The 17,906-nt window shown below is 43.1% G+C and overlaps 4 protein-coding genes across 8 annotated transcripts in view; 2 read left to right on the forward strand and 2 right to left on the reverse strand.

Moving 5' to 3' along the window:
- Positions 1 to 138: 138 nt before the first annotated feature.
- LOC6738073 (probable helicase with zinc finger domain) lies at positions 139 to 11,082 on the forward strand. Of its 4 annotated transcripts, XM_039294178.2 has the most exons (7): positions 139 to 318; positions 2,163 to 2,253; positions 2,313 to 2,745; positions 2,929 to 3,538; positions 4,021 to 8,054; positions 8,136 to 8,733; positions 8,847 to 11,082. In XM_039294178.2, the coding sequence occupies exons 3-7, from the start codon at positions 2,416 to 2,418 to the stop codon at positions 9,545 to 9,547; spliced, it is 6,273 nt and encodes a 2,090-aa protein (XP_039150112.1). In that variant the 5' UTR covers positions 139 to 318; positions 2,163 to 2,253; positions 2,313 to 2,415; the 3' UTR covers positions 9,548 to 11,082. The 4 variants fall into 4 exon arrangements, with proteins under 4 accessions (XP_039150112.1, XP_016031899.2, XP_039150110.1 ...); XM_016171495.3 differs by having other exon boundaries at positions 4,021 to 8,733; XM_039294176.2 differs by lacking the exon at positions 139 to 318 and adding an exon at positions 356 to 851 and having other exon boundaries at positions 4,021 to 8,733.
- Positions 11,083 to 11,830: 748 nt separating this feature from the next.
- LOC6738074 (H/ACA ribonucleoprotein complex subunit 2-like protein) lies at positions 11,831 to 12,574 on the reverse strand. Its single transcript, XM_016169540.3, has 2 exons — positions 12,223 to 12,574; positions 11,831 to 12,164 (listed from the first exon to the last, which is right to left on the reverse strand). Exons 1-2 carry the CDS (start codon positions 12,471 to 12,473, stop codon positions 11,933 to 11,935), a joined length of 483 nt encoding a protein of 160 aa, XP_016031900.1. The 5' UTR covers positions 12,474 to 12,574; the 3' UTR covers positions 11,831 to 11,932.
- Positions 12,575 to 12,807: 233 nt separating this feature from the next.
- On the reverse strand, positions 12,808 to 13,835 carry LOC6738075. Its single transcript, XM_002084853.4, has 2 exons — positions 13,669 to 13,835; positions 12,808 to 13,609 (listed from the first exon to the last, which is right to left on the reverse strand). The coding sequence occupies exons 1-2, from the start codon at positions 13,694 to 13,696 to the stop codon at positions 12,912 to 12,914; spliced, it is 726 nt and encodes a 241-aa protein (XP_002084889.1). The 5' UTR covers positions 13,697 to 13,835; the 3' UTR covers positions 12,808 to 12,911.
- A 1,739-nt stretch (positions 13,836 to 15,574) lies between these two features.
- LOC6738076 (Ig-like and fibronectin type-III domain-containing protein 2) overlaps positions 15,575 to 17,906 on the forward strand; it is a 69,313-nt gene continuing 66,981 nt past the window's right edge. For both annotated transcript variants that reach the window (XM_016171496.3, XM_044923121.1), the window contains exon 1: positions 15,575 to 16,088. The gene's annotated coding sequence lies outside the window, so the exon portion shown is untranslated. The remainder of the gene's footprint in view (positions 16,089 to 17,906) is intronic.

Below are 17,906 nucleotides of genomic sequence, written 5' to 3' on the forward strand. Positions count from 1 at the left end.
TCATCTAAAACCTGAAAAATTGAATAAAACTGAGTTTGATTTAATAATTTAGAAATTTACTTTTCTTTGTAAACATCATTCGAATTCGATTAGTTTCGGGCGCAGTGCTATCGATTGTTCCTGGTTTCTGCGCGACATGAACAGCACTATTTCGCGCCGCTGCTCAGCACTGGTGCATTTCGCGAATTTTCCCTCATACATACATAACTTATTTTTAACATTTTTCGACGTGATGTGCATTTTCTCTCATAGTTTTGTGCTTAACCATGTAAAATAGAATTAGTCCGTAGTGTACAAACAATAGGAATTAGTGCAAAGGTAACGCAAAAAGAGTGCAAAAGCCCGAAATGTACGCACAAATTGGCCAGCAAGTGTACAGCTGGCTGGCTGACTTGCCATAAACGCGCTGTTAAGGGTTCAGCGCAGTAAATGCCGCTTGCTGAGCATGCAAAACGATTAACGAGCCGTATAAATAACTGACTAATCAGATAAAAGTGCAATGCGGTCATTTGCATGTATTGTGCGCATATATTTTCATATGATGGCAAAATCATCGTGTAGTACATGCGCCAGTGTTGTCAAGTTCGCATGCGGTGTTGGAAAGCGACGGTTGTCGATATTCGTGTAATGTTTTGTGCCGCTTTTTATTGAGCAATTAACATGGCATTAAAATAAACAAAATTAAATTGTTATTGCCCGTCATTAAACGTGTTGCATGTGTCACTCGTTATATACTGGAAAAGATGATTGATCCCACCATTCATTTCCACATGCGATACTCGGCGAGTGCCTTGCGACGTTGGCCAACACTGGCGACTGTCTGCTGTTTTCAGCACGTAAAAAGAAAAATGGTAAAATAAATCCTGCTCGATTCTCGGGCATGGTGCAAATTAACAATTCAATACGCTTGAACCATAACCAGCCACATAAACCGTAGACTAACAGCGGAAAATCCGTGAAAAGTGCCTTTGTTTTAGCCTGCTAACAGCTGAAAAGTCAACGTCAGGCCAGGAAAATCCGACCATGTATATAAAAAAGCCAAGAAAAATCAACATTACGCTCAAAACTTCTGGCATTTGCATTTGATCGCCAACTGCGCTCGCAATTTACTGATAAATAATACCCATTTATTGCCGCATATAAATAATAACCGCACAACAACAAAACGCACACATACACGCAGCGAAAAAAGTAGCAGCAAAAATAAAAGAGAGCAAGCACCTCTACCAAAAAGAAAAAAAAAGAAAAGAAGAAAAATAATAAGAAACAACTTGAAAATTACTTTTAATTATGCTGGCGAATTTTCTCGTTCTGTGCAAGTGTTTTCCACCGGATTCTCCTCCCCCCGAGATGCCACCCCCCTCCGAGTTTTCCGCCCCCCTTTTGTGCCGGTGCGAGTGTGAAAATTGCTCTTATGAAATTTTGCGTAACCGAATTAGAATGAAAATTGTGTAAATCGAGAAATAAAGACACAGCACTTTGGATTGTTTATCACACATATGTGCATATATACATACATATATATATGCTTAGTTGCAGGCGGACTCTATAAACCCGTCTGTATATTTGTACTAAGTACACACAATTGTTTGGGAACCGATAAGAAGCGAGATATAAACAATTTCTGTTTTGGATTTAGCGAACAGTCAACTAAGATGATTTAATCAATTCTTCAATATCCAAATAACAATCCGAACAAACAAGCCGGTCTTTAAACAAATAAATAATGTGAAATCGCCAATAGGAAAATTCAGGACTAAGAATACTTAATATGTGAAAATGTGTGTAAATTTCAAGAACACAACGGTAATTATAAACATTAAAGATAAAAATATACATAAATGTTATAGTACTATTACAAACCAAAGACAATAAATGTGTTTTATTAAAATAACTAAGTGAAATTAAACCTAGACATGAGAAATAACTGCATAAAAACATAAATACAAAAGAAAACAATACGTGCTCTATACCAACAAAAATATTTAATAAGATAACAAAATTTAAACACTCAACCAATTGAAAATAAAAAAACACAAAAAGGTGGCATAAATAAACAAATCCCTAAAAAATGTTAAAACTAAAACCAAAAATCTCTTTTTGCAGTAAACATAAATCCCTAAAAAATGTTAAAACTAAAACCAAAAATTTTTTTTTTGCAGTAAACATAATGCCCGCAAAGTATCTAAAACATTAATGTAAAAACGATAATCGATTTCTTATTATTAACCACACAAAAAACTGTTAAATTGTGTAAGTATAAATTTATATAATAAAATTATCAAGAATACAGCTTTAAACTATCCCTACAGAATTACCGTAGAGTTTAGACGAGCGATCAAGACAAGGACCTGAAAACTTCACACATGCATGACTGACCACCCGGAGGAGCCACTAAACACCAGCCAGTAAACGATGGCCGCCGAGAAGGAGATGCAGGCCCACGACATGGTCCGACGGCGGAGTTGGGCCCGTGCTGTGGCGCTCTACGACCAGCTGATTGCGCCCAATCCCGGCCAGGGAAGCGGTGGCCAGAGTGCGGGATCGAGGGCCCAGAAGGACCAGCAGATCGCCTGCCTACTGGGCCGATGCGAGTGCCTCCTAGAGCTGGGAAAGTTCGAGGGCTGCCTGGCGGACGCATACAAGGTGCTCACGCTGCTCTCCGAGCAAACAGAGTGCCTGGCCAGCGTGTCCAGGGCACGCCGATGGCTCGTCCACGCCCTTTTCAAGATGCACAAGTACGGGGTATGTATAATCCGGAGTTTACAAGAGCAGGGATGATAAGGTTTTCCATTTCACTGCACGTGCTTATATGATTTACCAAGAAAATGTAATGAGATTGTAACAATGTGCAAAACATACTGAAATTTACTGGAACTACGGCAATGCGGATCTAGCATTCATTACCCTTTTCCAACTTTCTTTCAGGATGCCGAGATCTTCCTGAGCAAGTGGATCAACGAGCTGAGCGGCCAGCAGATATACTCGGACATATCGAAAACCCTCGAGCGTTACAAGTCCATCATTCAAATGATCATGAACGGGCAGCACAAGGCGCAGGCCCTGAAGATCCCACACGCCCGTCTCGAGGACGAGATGGCTATATTGGACACCAAACTGGATCACTGGGCTACCAACAACCTGCCGCTGGACAAGTACAGCAAGCTGCTCAGCAACAAGGGCTTGAAGAAGCGGGAGCAGCAGCAGCAGCAGCAACAGCAGCAACAACAACAGCAGCAGAATGGCAATGGAATCGGCAGTTATGCGAGCAGCAGCAGTAGCTCCTCCACTGGCAGCAGCAGCACCATGTCCAGCTCCAGCACAAGTCTTCACAAGACCAACGATCTGCTGGCGGCCATGAAGCTGACGGCAGGAAAGCACCAGCCGGGTTCCGGCGACGGATCTGGTTCGGATCAGGGCGATCAGGCGGCTCCATCGACCACCTGCAGCTACTGCACCATCACCTTTCAGACGAGGAACGAACTGCGACAGCACTGCCAGACCGAGGCGCATCAGAAGGTGATCATGAGCGATGAGGGTGAGTATTTTGCAGCCAGCATTTTAAATAAGGCATTCTGAAATAGGATACTAGCCTTATGTGCATATTTTAACCTTCTGGTTAGCGTCAGAATTATGATTTGATAGGCATGGCTATAATTAGAATGCCAATGTTACGTAAAGAGATGCATTGTTTGAAAGGATTGAAGCACTGTTTATGCATTCATTCACCTCCAATGTTTAATAGGTCACTGCCTCTGCAAATGCCAAATGTCTCTTGAAAAATATATTTCAATACAAATAAAATTGTTACCTGAAATTGGCATCCCATTTATGTTTGTATAAATATAACTGGCAATGGCAATATGTTTTATTAATAGAAAACTCGGAAGTTTTTTCAAAACTATATAACTAAATGTATCAAAACTGAATTTTGGCTATATATATTTTTATATAAAAAAAAAAGAACTAAATACATGAATTTCCAGTCATTCAAACTTAATGTTTTTACTTTCCGATTAGGTCGCGACTGGAAGTGGCGTCCGCCGCCCCGTGGCTATACACTGGACACCTATTCCCTGTGCGAGACATTCAGCGAGGCGCACATCTGTCATTATGGAGCCCAGTGCGTGGAGGCCCATGGACAGGATGAGTTGAACGAGTGGAAGGAGCGCTTCGAGTACCGGCGAATGCGGATGCAGAAGGCCTGTGAGAAGGAGCTCTACGGCAAGTCGTACACGGAGCAAGTGCTGGATCGTTGGATCCAGGCGACAGCACCGGAGCGGGTGATGTGCGAGCGAGTGCCGGACATGGAGGCACGCTGTGAGCAGCAGCTGGTGACCAGCATTAGCTCAAAGACCTCCAAGCGGGAGTGGCTCTTCCAGTTAGAGACGAAGAAGCCGCTAAAAGCGGTAGCCCTCTTGCAGGATGCCCATCGAAATCACTTTGCCCTGAAGTCCATCAAAATGTGCAAGCCAACGGAGTCCAGCATGGAACTCAAATCGGACCAAGAGTGGCTGGCAGGCAGTTCATCGCAAACGGAGACTTCCAACGAGGACTCTGCTACTTTGATTCACGAAATCACAGTTGAGTTTCACACGGAGATCTACGGCACCTTTCGGCAAGCCATCTGCTTCGATGTGGGTCAGGAGCCTTTGCTTGTGAGGCATCTGTGCGTGGATGTGTTGCCGGTGAATGATGCGGAGAAAATCGAGGAGATCAAGCGGGACATCATAAACAGTTCTGCCACCCGATGGGATGTCGCCAATACGCAGCTCACACGTTTCGAAACGACGATTGGCACTCATCTGAAAACGGAGGCGTATCTCAGCGATTTGGAGCACGAAAGGGAGCTATTGGAAAGATATCCCTGTCCCAGGGCAGCCACTTTCACTCTGACACAATCGACCATTGTGGAGAAGCGGTTGACGCAGAATAACTACCGCTCCCGCATCCACGAGTTGTTATCAGTGGAGGAGATTGCCCGCTATGAGCAGATAGCGAGGTATAATGTAAGGACTCGCCTCACAGTGGCTTCGAATTACATTCTCACCCCCGCGGGAATGGCCACCAGCACGGCCAAGTATTCCCTGGCAGGTGAACTGTTTGCTCTCATGCGTTTGGGCAAGGACATCTCGGAGGATACGTCTCCTGGCAGATTAATTCTCTCAAACTGCAGCAGTGTGTATATCTCAAAACCTGAGGATCCGGACTCGAAAGCAGACCCAACTAAACGTGCAGTTTACGAGGCGTTGATCGAGGACAAGGGCAAGAATGTGATTTACTTGAAACTATCCGCAAAATGTGTGGAGGCAATGGCTCTGCAGGCGGATACCGAACTGGAGGTGGACATACAATTCCAGCTGAATCGAATGCCATACTGCGAGTGGCACAATGCGGTGGATAAGATCACAGATTTCCGGTTAATCTTTCCGGCTACGGAACTGGAACCGAGTATACCGTGGACACCGAAGAAGCAGTGGGCCGATTCCTGTGAACCGAAGTTGAATGCCAAACAAAGGGAGGCCGTGAATGCCATCACCACGGCTCTGAGCATTAAGTTGCCGCCAATCCTGTTGATAGGACCCTTTGGCACTGGAAAAACCTACACGCTGGCCCAAGCTATCAAACAACTGCTGACGCAGCCGGAGGCCAAAATCCTGATCTGCACACACTCCAATTCAGCCGCTGACTTGTACATCAAGGAATACCTGCATCCGTGGATCGAGGAGGGCTTGAAGGAGGCCACACCACTCCGAGTTTACTACCATAAGAGATGGTCAGCCACGGTAAACGGTGTGGTGCAAAAATACTGCATCACCGATGGAGTTGGCAACTTCTTAAGGCCCACTGTGGAGGATATAATGCGTCATAGGATTGTAGTTGTTACGCTGAGTATCAGCATGGAGTTGGCCACTTTGGGCCTGCCCAAGGGACTGTTCACTCACATCTTTCTGGACGAAGCTGCTCAGGCAATGGAATGCGAGGCCATTATGCCGCTGGCTTTGGCCAATGATTCTACAAGGATCGTTTTGGCTGGAGATCACATGCAAATGAGTCCGGAACTGTTCTCAGCCTTTGCCAAGGAACGCAAGCTGCACATTTCGCTGTTGGAGCGGCTGTACGATCACTATCCCTCCAACTTCCCCTGCAAGATCCTGCTGTGCGAGAACTACCGTGCACACGAGGCCATCATCCGTTTCACTTCGGAGCTTTTCTACGAACAAAAGCTGGTGGCCTCCGGAAAACAGCCACGGCACGATCGCTTTTATCCCTTGACCTTCTTCACTACTCGGGGAGAGGATGTTCAGGATAAAAACTCAACTGCTTTCTATAATAATGCTGAAGTTTATGAGGTGGTGGAAAGGGTTTCCGAGCTGCGGAAACGTTGGCCCAGTGCTTGGGGCAAGCTGAACGATACCAGCATTGGCATCATGACTCCCTACTCGGATCAGGTGTTTCGCATTCGTTCCGAGCTAAGAAAACGTCGCATGGGTGGAATATCCGTGGAACGAGTGCTCAATGTCCAGGGTAAACAGTTTCGGGCGGTATTCCTCTCCACAGTTCGAACCCGACGGACCTGCATGCCCCAAGGAAGTGCCCCTGGTTCCGCTTCTACAACCAGCATTGGCGATGCCGACGCAGACTATGGATTCTTGAGCAATTCCAAGCTGCTGAACACGGCTATTACCCGTGCCCAGTCTTTGGTTGCAGTGGTTGGTGATCCGGTGGCACTTTGCTCCATTGGTCGCTGCCGCAAAGTGTGGGAGCGCTTCATTGAAATCTGCGACGAACATAAAAGTCTTTTTGGCTTAACTTGGTCGAACCTGCGCTCCCAACTGGATGGCGTGGAGCTGAAGCGTGGCTATGTGCTAAATCCTCTGGCTCCCGAGTTTGTCCCGCGTGCCCTCCAACCGGAGGCGTACCTGCGGGAGCAGGCTGCTCTCTATCTAAATGGACCGCAACACGGACACGGTGGCCATGGACCGCCGGGTCCTCCGGCTCATTTTGCCAACGCAGCTGGAATGCTGGGTCCCGGACCCGCGGCCGCTGCTCACCAGATGAATCAAATGGCTGCTGCCATGGCTGCCAATCAGCAACAGCTGACAGCCCACATGTACTCCACCCACATGGCCATGATGGCCGCTGCAGCTGCCGTAGGAGGGAAGTCTGGAAATGGCCCTGGACCAGGAACCGGCGGAGGTCCCGGTCCTGGTCCAGGCCCACCTCCACACTACGGCGGCGGGGGCGGTGGCGGACACATGGGAATGAGAGGACCACCGCCACCGGCGCCGCATTTGCGTGGAATGCCACCCGGTGGACCGCCACCCACACAGCAGCCAGGCGGGGCTGGTGGCGGCGGGGGTCCACCGCCACCATACGGACAATATCCAGCCATGCAGCACTGGCGACCACCGCAGCAGGGACAGAATCAAGGCCCAGGACAGCAGCCACCACAAAATCCGAATGCCAGTCTCTGGGGTCCGCCGCCGCAAACGAATCCGTGGAGTGTGTTGCCGCCCAGTAAGCAGCCACAGCAACCTCAGCCACCGCCAGTTAGCGCGCCCGGACGTGGACCGGGTCCTTTGCCACCGCCACTCAATGCAAACCCGTCTCTTCCACTGAGAGGTGGTAGTGTGCCGCCACCGCCGCCGAATGCCTCGGCGGCTGCTCAGCTGCTAAGGAATCCCAGCGAACTGGGCTTCTTGGCCAAGAAGTCGCTGTACAACCATGGCCAGGCACTGCCGCACCATCAGCATTATGGACCCGGACCAGGACCACCGCCGCCTCCATCGCAGCAACAGCCGCAGGCACCGCCGATGGGTATGCAGAGGGGCAGCAGTGTGCCAAACGGACCCATGTCGCCCATGGAGAACGGACCGCCGCCACCTCCCTATCTGAGGCACAATGGTAGTGGCTACAATCCGGGAGCACCGCCACCGCCGCCACAGCAGCAACCACAGCCACCACCCAATCCGTTTATGTACGCCGGCAAGCAACCGTCTCCGAGCTCTATGAGATTTGGACCAATGACGCACGAGCTACTCCCACCCAATGTAAGCATCTATGACATGGCTTTTAATCCGAAAGAGGAGCAATACAAGTGGTACCTTAAACTTCTTGAAACCGTGGGTCAGGATGGTGCCAACAAGTTTGCGGAAATGCTGCGCCAGGTGATGGCCACAATGCAACAGCAGCAGCAGCAACACAAGCCACCGCAGCCACCAATGGTTAACAATCCGATGCTCAACAATCCGCATGTGCAGCGACCACAGTATCCCATGATGTATCCACAGGGTCAACAGCAGCAGCAGCAGCAGCCTCCACAGCAATCTGTAGATGCTTCACCGCCGCTGGAGAACTTCAACCAGCAGATCGATCTTGTCTTCAATTCGATTATGAATGGAGCCAATGATGTAGCGCAGCCGATACTGCGCGATGTCCTGGGCATGGTAGCTGGCACGGGCAATGCTCCTGGTCCTCCGCTTAGCAACGGTTTGAACGGAGTCGATCTCCAGCAGCAGCAGCAGCAGCAACAACAGCAGCAGCAGCAAAGCCGCCTATTCGCAATGATGCAGCAGCAACAACAACAGCAGCAGCAACAACAGGCCAAACCACCGCCAGGACCTGGACCACTCTATCCCAATCATCTGGGCGGACCTGGTCTTCACCAGGCGCCGCCCAATGGCGGAGGTAATCTGAGCGGCGTCGGAAACACCAACTTTATGGGCAATGGTAAGAGAAGTAGAGTACAAGGATTGGGTTTGATTGCAACCCATTGTCAAGTATCAAATATTAGTTACCAGCGAGCCTTGTCATTCCATACTAATATATTTATTCCCAACCAGCCGGAAATGCTCTGCTCAATGACAAGCCCTACAACAACGTGGGCATGCACAACAACGTCGGCTTGAACAGCGCCGGAGTTGGCGGTGTCGGGATGGGAATCGGTGGCGCAGGAGTTGCCGGTCACAATAGTAATAACAACAATGGAATGCTGACCAATGGCAACAACTCGGTGCCCTTGTATCGCCGCCAGGCACTCACCGGAAACGGGATTGGAGGCGGAAATGGTGGCTACAACAACATGCATGGAATGGACGCTGGCGCCAACTTGATAGAGGCACTCTTCCAGGCCAACAACTCGGTGGTGGATCACTCGGTGAAGTCATCGGACCATATGCACGGCCTGCTGTACAACAATTTCAATGGTATGAAGGGCGGCGGCCACGAACTGGACCTGTTCCAGGCGATGGCGCCCAGTGTGCCGCACTCGGAGGCGGCTAATCATCACCAGCAGTCCTCTGGCTCATCGGCAACCACTTATGCGGCTGTGCTGAGCCAGGGACCACAGGCGGTGGTTGGCGGAGGCGTTGGAGCAGGACCATCGCCGGGACAGTCGCAGGCGCAGGCGGGCGTGGCTGGTTCGGGAACGGGCGGAAAAGTCGCGCCGGCGGTTGGTGGCAACGATCTTCTGGAGAAGGATCCGTTTGCGGCCATCCGGGAGTTGGGACAGGCCACGACCGGATTCTACAACTACTTTCAGTGAGGAGCGGTGACGGCGGCAGCACATCTCCAGCTGTGGCATCAAAGGGTCATATAATCTAAAAGCAACAACAAAAAAAGGAAAAGCAAAACAACAAAAAAAAGAAGAAAATTAACAACAAAAAAAATTGCAAAATTCTTAGCTGAACACAAAAAAAAAAACGTAAAAAATGCCCCAGACAATGGGAAAAAACGGAAGAGAAAACGAAAAAGAACTGCTTCTTAATTATAGTTGTCCCTATCCTAATTTTTTGCTTTCGTTTAAATTGCAAATAATTTTATTAATTACGGTAGTCTTAAGTTAAAAGTGTGAATTATTATAATTAATTAATAATATACAAACTTACCTATTTAGTTAATGTTTAGTGGTTACTAAAGCTCGCCCAAATGCCGCAGCGGGGATTTGTTGACGTTGACCCCTGACCCTTGCCCACAAGCAGCGCGACTCCCGCTCCACCTGTTACCCCTCTGCCACGCCCCCAAGGGCGCCTCAGGCGCCGCCCATGTGGCTTCCCAGCATCCTACGGGTTGCTCTGAGCAGCCCAGAAATGAAAATCTAAACGCCTATGCAAGAAAACCTTATCGATTAGACTCTTGAAACATACAAACAACAAAACAAAAAAAAAAACTCATGAAAAAAACGGAAAAAAAAAACAAAAACGAACAAACATAAAAACCACAAAAAAAGGAAATAATCATGTAATATCTATAAACTGCAAAATGCATAGTTAGCTTTAGATGTAAGCATATTCAAGAAAATTTGTATTGTAAATTTTTTCTATTTTTAGTGAGCCTTTCGTTCGTTTTCTACCTTTAATTTCTCAGTTGAAAGTTTCAATTTTGTACAGGAGTTGACTATTGAAAACAAAAACAAACGAAAGAATGAAAAAACAACAAAAATATTAACAAAAACATTAAAACTGAAAATTTGTCACGCACTCAAATACATAAATTATTATCCTTATTAATTGTAACTTCAGATTATATACCTATTATATATATTTAATGGCTATAAGGGATATGAACATTTTTGTGTACGAATTATACATACTTACCAACATACAACAAACATATATATATATAATCTGCATATAAATATTTAAATTTGTGCACGAGTTATTTGTTCCTTTGCCCATCCGAAATTGTCGATGCATGTGTAAATTATATTACGATTGTTAAAAGCACCCCTCCCCCCTCCCTCGAAAAAATTTGCAGACATCGCCCCCCATTTTCCAATTTCCCAATTATATAACCCCAAATCCCCACTCATCGTTTAGTCCGATTTGACGACTGGTAAATGTAAAACATACGAAGGAGAAATGCAAGCATACAAAAATATAAGAATTTTTCGATAAGAGTATTTAATCAATCTTTGAGTTTTATCGTAGTATTTTGGCTAGCGACTTGGATAGCGTAAACATATTAACTTTATATAATTGTAATTATTTAACCAATGTAATGCATAACAACCAACTAAAAGGCGGAAACAAAACGAACGAAAAATTACATTTAATAAACAAGAAATTGTACTTTTAATAATCCCCCATCTCTCCACATCCACTCATGTCATTTGTTAAACGATCTTCTAGGAAATACATTACATTGCTACACGAACACATTTAGTGTTAAATTATATGTAAATTTAGACACCACACACATACAGCAACTAACTAAAAACAATAATAATTGCAGACACCACACATCGAGCACCACGAGAACAGAAAGTGAAACGAAACAGATTCAGATTCAGAAACCAGAAGCCTAACGAAATCCTCCATTTCAACTGTATTGTATATGTAAAACAATTTATATGAAACCAGCTACGCTGAAAATACTTATAAAAAATCACAAAAAAAAAGAGAAAACAAAAAAGATCCCCAAGGGACAGCAAAAAAAAAATCTTGCACTTTTGGTTTCCTTTGCCGGCTGTGTCATTCCATCTTAACTGGTTTCGAAATTACTCATTTCCATATCAGCAGTTTTGAAACTATCTCTCTATTAACAAAACTAACAATACTATATCGGACTATATAGGATCGCTTGAAGAATGACGACAAATCTATTAACTAACGTTTAAAATCAGAACTTTGTTTGAGTGAAGGGACTTCATCATAAATTGTATTTTAAAATACTTAGAAGGCAGCAAAAAGTGGGTTGGCTCATTGAATGAACTACTTAATGGTTCGGCAGTTAAAAAAATTGTTTATTCACCATCTACCTAGACTCTTATAATTTATATAGTAACGATAATTATAAAATCCTGTGTAAGAGTTAGAAATTGATCAAATTGATTTAGTGATGCCAAAAGAATCGGCATTCTCCGAAGTTTATTGGTACTTTTAGAACTTAACTAGGTACTTAATTAGCAGGTGGAACTAATCCTACAGATCTAGACGGGTATGTTCAGTGCCGACAGCTCCTCCTTGACCTCGTCGTACAGATCCTTGTACTCCTCGTTCTGACGGACCAGCAGGGCGACTGTACCGCGCTTCACGCCCATGGCAGCACCCAGATCCGCTCGACTGGGGGTGTAAGTGTAGGGGATGCCCTTCTCCTCGCAGACGGCGGGTAAGTGGCACATGATGTCCACAGGTGTAACGTCGCCAGCAAAGATGCAAATGCTGGAGAAGATGTGGGTTTTAATTGTTGGCTTGCAGGCACGGATCACGCAGCACTTACCCAGTTTCGCCCTTGCGCAGGCGAGTCTGTACATCCTTCAGTCCATTCCGCAGGAATGTCTTGTGCTTCATGGCCTTCTTCACCAGTTTGTAGCACTTTTTGGCCAGTTTTTTACCTGCCATCGGTTTCGCGATGGCGTTCACAAAGATCAGCTTGTCATCGTAGGACTCCTCCTCCTTGATGGTAACATCGCCGCTGGCCACCACGGACTCATCGGCATCCTCGGAGCGCTCTACTTTCACTTTGCCCATTGCTTTTCTGTTAAAAACGTGGATATTTTGTTTAAACTGCGGTTTTTAGTTCGAAACACGTGTTCAGTGTGACCGCGGATCGAATTTTGAAGTATACTAGCTTGTCCCAAAAAGATACTAAAATAAATACCGTTCAAACATGGATTAGTGGGACATGCTTTATGGTTTGTGACTTTACTAATGTTTTTGGCTAAGTTTTTACACTGAGAAAAATTGTATGGTCTTCCAGGCCTGACGCTTAAATAGATTTAAACAGTTAAGACTGTTTTTAATGTTAAATTAATATTAAAATAAAAGTAGAGTTCCAGCAAGCCCAAGCAATCGCAGCGAAAAATACTTTAAGACCACATTAAACATTTATTAAAATTTCACATACAAATTCAAATCCACATGACATAAAACAGTTTAAAATTAGCAGAAATCCTACAGGATATAAAATCAGAAGAATTGCTTGGCCAGCTGGATAATATTCATGGCCAATCGGATCTCCCGGGCGCCGCGCACGCCTAGTGCCGCCAAGTCCTCCAGGGTCATTTGGATGAGCACCTCGATGTCGATCTCCTGGCGCGTGAACAGCTCCGTGAGATGCGCGTTCCCGGTGCGATCGAGTAGGGATTTGACCCGAGGACTCAAAGTGGGGTGCTCCACCGGGGAGCAGGGCTTATAGCGTGGATGATGGATACTGGGAGTGGGACTCCTTGAGTCCTCCACTTTAATTTTTGTTCGCGCACTTTTCAACTTGGATTCCTCCTGCCTCAGCCGCGTTTCCTGCTGCAGTCGGATATCCGGCTTTGGCCTGTCTTCCCTCCTAGTTCTCAGTAGCTTGGAATCTCCGGATTCTCCCATTAGCTTGGTCTCCCCATTTATGAAGGTACTTTGACTTGTGGGCGAAAATACGGAACGCGTGCGCATAAATTTCTGTGAAAATCGCCGGGGCAAAGTGGATTCCGATAGTCGTTTTAGTCCGGACAATGCCGGTCGACTGTTTGGAACCGTAAGATTATTTTCCTTCGGCATTCCAAAGAGTCCGTATTTCGCGGAACCCTTCCTGCCAACGCCCCCAGTGGGCGTGACATCTTCGAATGTAAAAGCTTCGGTGGAGAGCGGAGTTAGTGGGGTCAGTGGGGATGCGGGATCTATTGAAAGTTGAAAGATATATTTTAACCTTTTTTTACAAAAGTATTAGCAATACTACCTCTATAGACGCGATTGTAGCGCTCCATTCTGTAATTTTACAAATAATATTTTCCACGAGCACAAAAAAGACGACAAAAAAAACGTGCAATAAGAATTGCGAAAAGTAACTAACTGTAAGTAACTGCTTTTATAATGCGACCGCATTAAGAGCGGTTAAAATTACCGAAAATGTAATGATCAGGCAACTCATAAAATCCTATTTATAGAACCATTATCAGTGCTGAAAAACGATCCTTTAAAATAGAACCTATGATGAGTTTTTAAAATGTTAATTAATATCTTATATAGATCAAAATATATATCTTTCTCTTAAACAGCAGCTACTATTTTTTTTATGATTTATATTTATATCATTTATGTTTCTAAAAAGGAAAAGTGTGATTTAAAAGTATTTTAAATATGCCTATTAACTTATAAAAAATAGTAGACAAATAATTCAATAACGAAAAAAATAAATAAAAAAATGTTTTGTTTCTGTTAAGGTTTTTTTTCCTGTTTATAAATGATTAGGAATAAAAGTTAATCTGGCACATTAGAATATTCATATCCAATTTTGTTTTGCTATTGTTAAATCTCTGATTTTACCCTCGTGATTTGGGTGAAATAAATAAATTAGAATAAAAGTTCAAGGAACTCGCCACGCATTAATATTTACCATTTCACATGTCTAAGTACCAAATATCGTTTTATACCGTCTACATAATATTATTTTGCTTCTAATTAAAGCGAGTTTGTCCAGTTTTTAGTCGTTACTTTTGCGTTGCGATTTGATTTGATTTGCTTCGGTTTTTGCGTCGAAGTTTTTGCGACGAATCTTTTTTTGCGAATCGACAGTCAACAGATGAACCGATAAAAGGTAAACAATTGTTGCACAAAACGTGCAAATAAATTGAACGAAAATAATCAATTAAGTTAATTTAATGACGCCGAAAATTCACAATTCTTGCGTGCAATCATGACAATATTCATAAAGAGTATTAAACACTTGGAGTAAAAATTTGCAATTTTGTAGATGAAAAGATAAAATAAAATTTAATTGTCATACTATAACTATACAATATAAATGATTTGAAATTTGTTGTACACTTTGGAGAGTAATGTATTACTTTTATAGTCTTTTGCTGCGCAAATTAATGTTGTATTTATTAATAAATACTATTTCATGTCATCTGATAATCGTTTTAACATATTTTTCTTGCTTCTCTTTACATGAAAAAATATTATTTTGCAGCTCAATAATTATTTGAATAAATTAATAAATAGTAAACTGTTATATTTGGCCTGAAAATGATTTATTAGGCTCTAAAATGCATTTAAAAATTTTATTTTTATATCACATGTTTAGTATGCACTTCTATGCTATATAAAAGATGTTTTTAAGAAACCTAAAGTAAGGCTTACTAACTAAAGTTTCGGTACAATTTTTAATACCCGTGACTTAGATAAAAATCTATCTATAGATATATGTATGTATGTGTAGATATAATATTTTGTGCACTGTGAAATCATGACATTGCCACCTGTTAAAGCCCCACAGATATTTTGGCGCTGCTGCTGTTTGGGTTTTAGGCGCTTACCTTGCTTTATTTGGTTTTTCGTGGGCAAGAACAACATGGAATTATTGTCTTTGCGCAGTCGGCAATGCCGAAGCTTTGGACCCCCTGGCGCACCATAAACTCCCCCCTTTTGGCCAAGTTGGCCCCACATGTGGGGCTTGTTGTTGCCGGCTTTTGGCCAAGAAACAGCTGAGCTCGGCCAGCTGCTTTGTGTTTATATTTTTTTCACGAGCATCGGAGCGCCTGCGCACTAGCCATACATATACTTATATACATATATATAGCATCCGATCCCGAAAGCCGAAGCGGAAAGCCGAGCTTTTTGTCGACTCGAGAACGGACGTATAAAATAGCGATGGCTGGCCACAAAGCGATTCAGTCGTCTAACGGAGTTCAAACCAAGCTGAGCTGGAAAAGTTCTGTTGGCCAAAGCGTGGAAAACCCAACGTAGTTGTCTGTCGTAAAAATTCAGAGAGCGAAAATAAAAAAAATAAATATTCCCAAGTCATAAACAAGTGCGTTTGAATACCGACAAAAAAAAGAAGAAAGAGGCAAAAATCATTTACGAGTGCTGTGCTGTGGGCGCATAATTGTATGCAAAAGTGCATAAAGTATCCAACAGAATATAGCGAAATCAATTTTTGGGGAGACCCAAAAAAATTCAATTCTTTTCGACCACTCGAGCCGTGTTCTTGAGACATGCAAAAGTAGCCAGTGAAGTGTTAAATTTAAAAAAAAAGGGTAAAAGCAAAAAATAATAGTAACAACAAGCACTACAACTAGCGACAACTTGCGAAACGTTTTTTATTTTTTTGTTTGCCGCCGACGACGACGACGAAGCCGCCTCAACAAAAGAACTTTGGTAGGTTTTTTATTCGGTTTTCCACTGCTGGAGCTTTGCCTTTGTTTGCCTTGTCGTGGATTTCATGCAAATTAAATTAAGCAATTAATCGAAACACACACAAAAATTGTATTTGCCAAGCTCGATTCTTTAGATTTCTTTCGTTTTTGCTCGGCGATTGTATTGGATTACCTCATATTTGAGCTCCCTAGGTGATTGCAAAAGTTTCGTTATTATTATTATTTTTTTTTGTTGTTCAGCATTTCTGGGTATATTGGCAATAATTGCAAAACTTACCCAATCGGTCAGTTATTATCGCTTTGCCGGATTGTGTCTGATTTTTTTGCTGTACTAGTTTTCGCACTAGGAGTGCAAGTAGATTTTCACTTTGCTTTATTTTTTCACTTTCGACCGGTGCTCCTCTCTCATGGAAATTCAAATAAAAAACTCAAAAAAACTTTTTTAATAACAACAGACGGCGGGGCGAAAAGTGCTGCGGGTGGGGAGGGGGTAGTATGGGTATGGGGTTCACGGTTGGGGCTGCACTGGAATATATTTAATTGAACAACAAAAAGAAAGCCAAACAATCATAGGCATCGCAGAAAAGTGAATTGTTGTTGCTCTTTTGCCGCTCAAATGATACACAATGGACAGCCAGAGTACAGCTGCCACCTAGAACAAGTGGCATAATAAATAAATATTTAAAAAATAAACAATGATACAAAATACGCAGAGCGAAATTAAATATTCAAAAGTGTACTTATTGCATTCAAGCTGGAACGTAGAGCTTAAAAATGGGTAAAATTTTAGTTTCGAAACTCATCAAAAATGGTAAATGCAAGCCACTTTTGTTAAAGAGAATAATCATCAATCATGTTTCAATTATTAACGAAAATATTATTTCAGTTTTACAAAGCAGCCTTATTATATGGTTTTCTTTGTGCTAGTTAGAAAATTGAACATTTTATATAGTTTGCGATGATTACGAAATTTTCAAATTAAAAGTAGCATATGTTTTTGGAATATTTTTTAAAGACTTGCAATTCACTTTCGCCACGCAAAGCGGCTTAAAAGCATTTGCATAGTTCAATGAAAAATTTGATATGCCTAAACAAGTTAAAAATAAATCAGCTCACACCAAATACATATATAGACTCCGTTCTTTTCTAAAAAAAATGTGTATAAAATTTATAATGAAGCCGAAAGTCTGAGGAACCCATTTAAAATATATACAAGGACCCTCGGCCTGTTTAAAAAAAAATGTGTACAAAGGCATAAAAGCAAATTTGGAAATGTACAAACAAAAAATTCGCTTTGGCAAACAGATTTGAAAATAGACCAAAACAAACCGAAAGCAATAAAAGAGCACGGGAAGTACGAGCAAATTGTTGAAAAATGTAACAAGTCAAAGGAATTTTTTTCAACGTCAAATTCGGTTTTCCCCCTTATTGCCCGCATTCATTCCCATTCGCTTGGCCAAAAAATTTTGCGATAATTTAAATAGAAAAAGTTAACAAAAAATGAAGAAGCAAATGTTGTTTGCTTTCGCTGAGAACGTAAATAAAACCTGAATATTTAGAGTATACTTGCACGGATGTATAGTGGAATGCATGGCGTGAAGTTTTGTGGATTTTGCACATTGAATTTAATGGAATTTTTAGCGGGGTAAAATTAAAACAAAAAAAAAAAAACTTTTAACCCACACTGATGCTATCGATAAAAAGAATTTTTGAATAGAGGCAAAGACGCTTGTTAAAATCATATATTCCGTTTAAATCCAACAAAACCCAGTCCAAAGTGAAGTTGCGAAACTCGCAAAGATTAAAACAAATGCCAAGG

Source organism: Drosophila simulans, chromosome 3L (genome assembly GCF_016746395.2).
Source record: "Drosophila simulans strain w501 chromosome 3L, Prin_Dsim_3.1, whole genome shotgun sequence".
Classification (NCBI taxonomy): Eukaryota; Metazoa; Arthropoda; class Insecta; order Diptera; family Drosophilidae; genus Drosophila; species Drosophila simulans.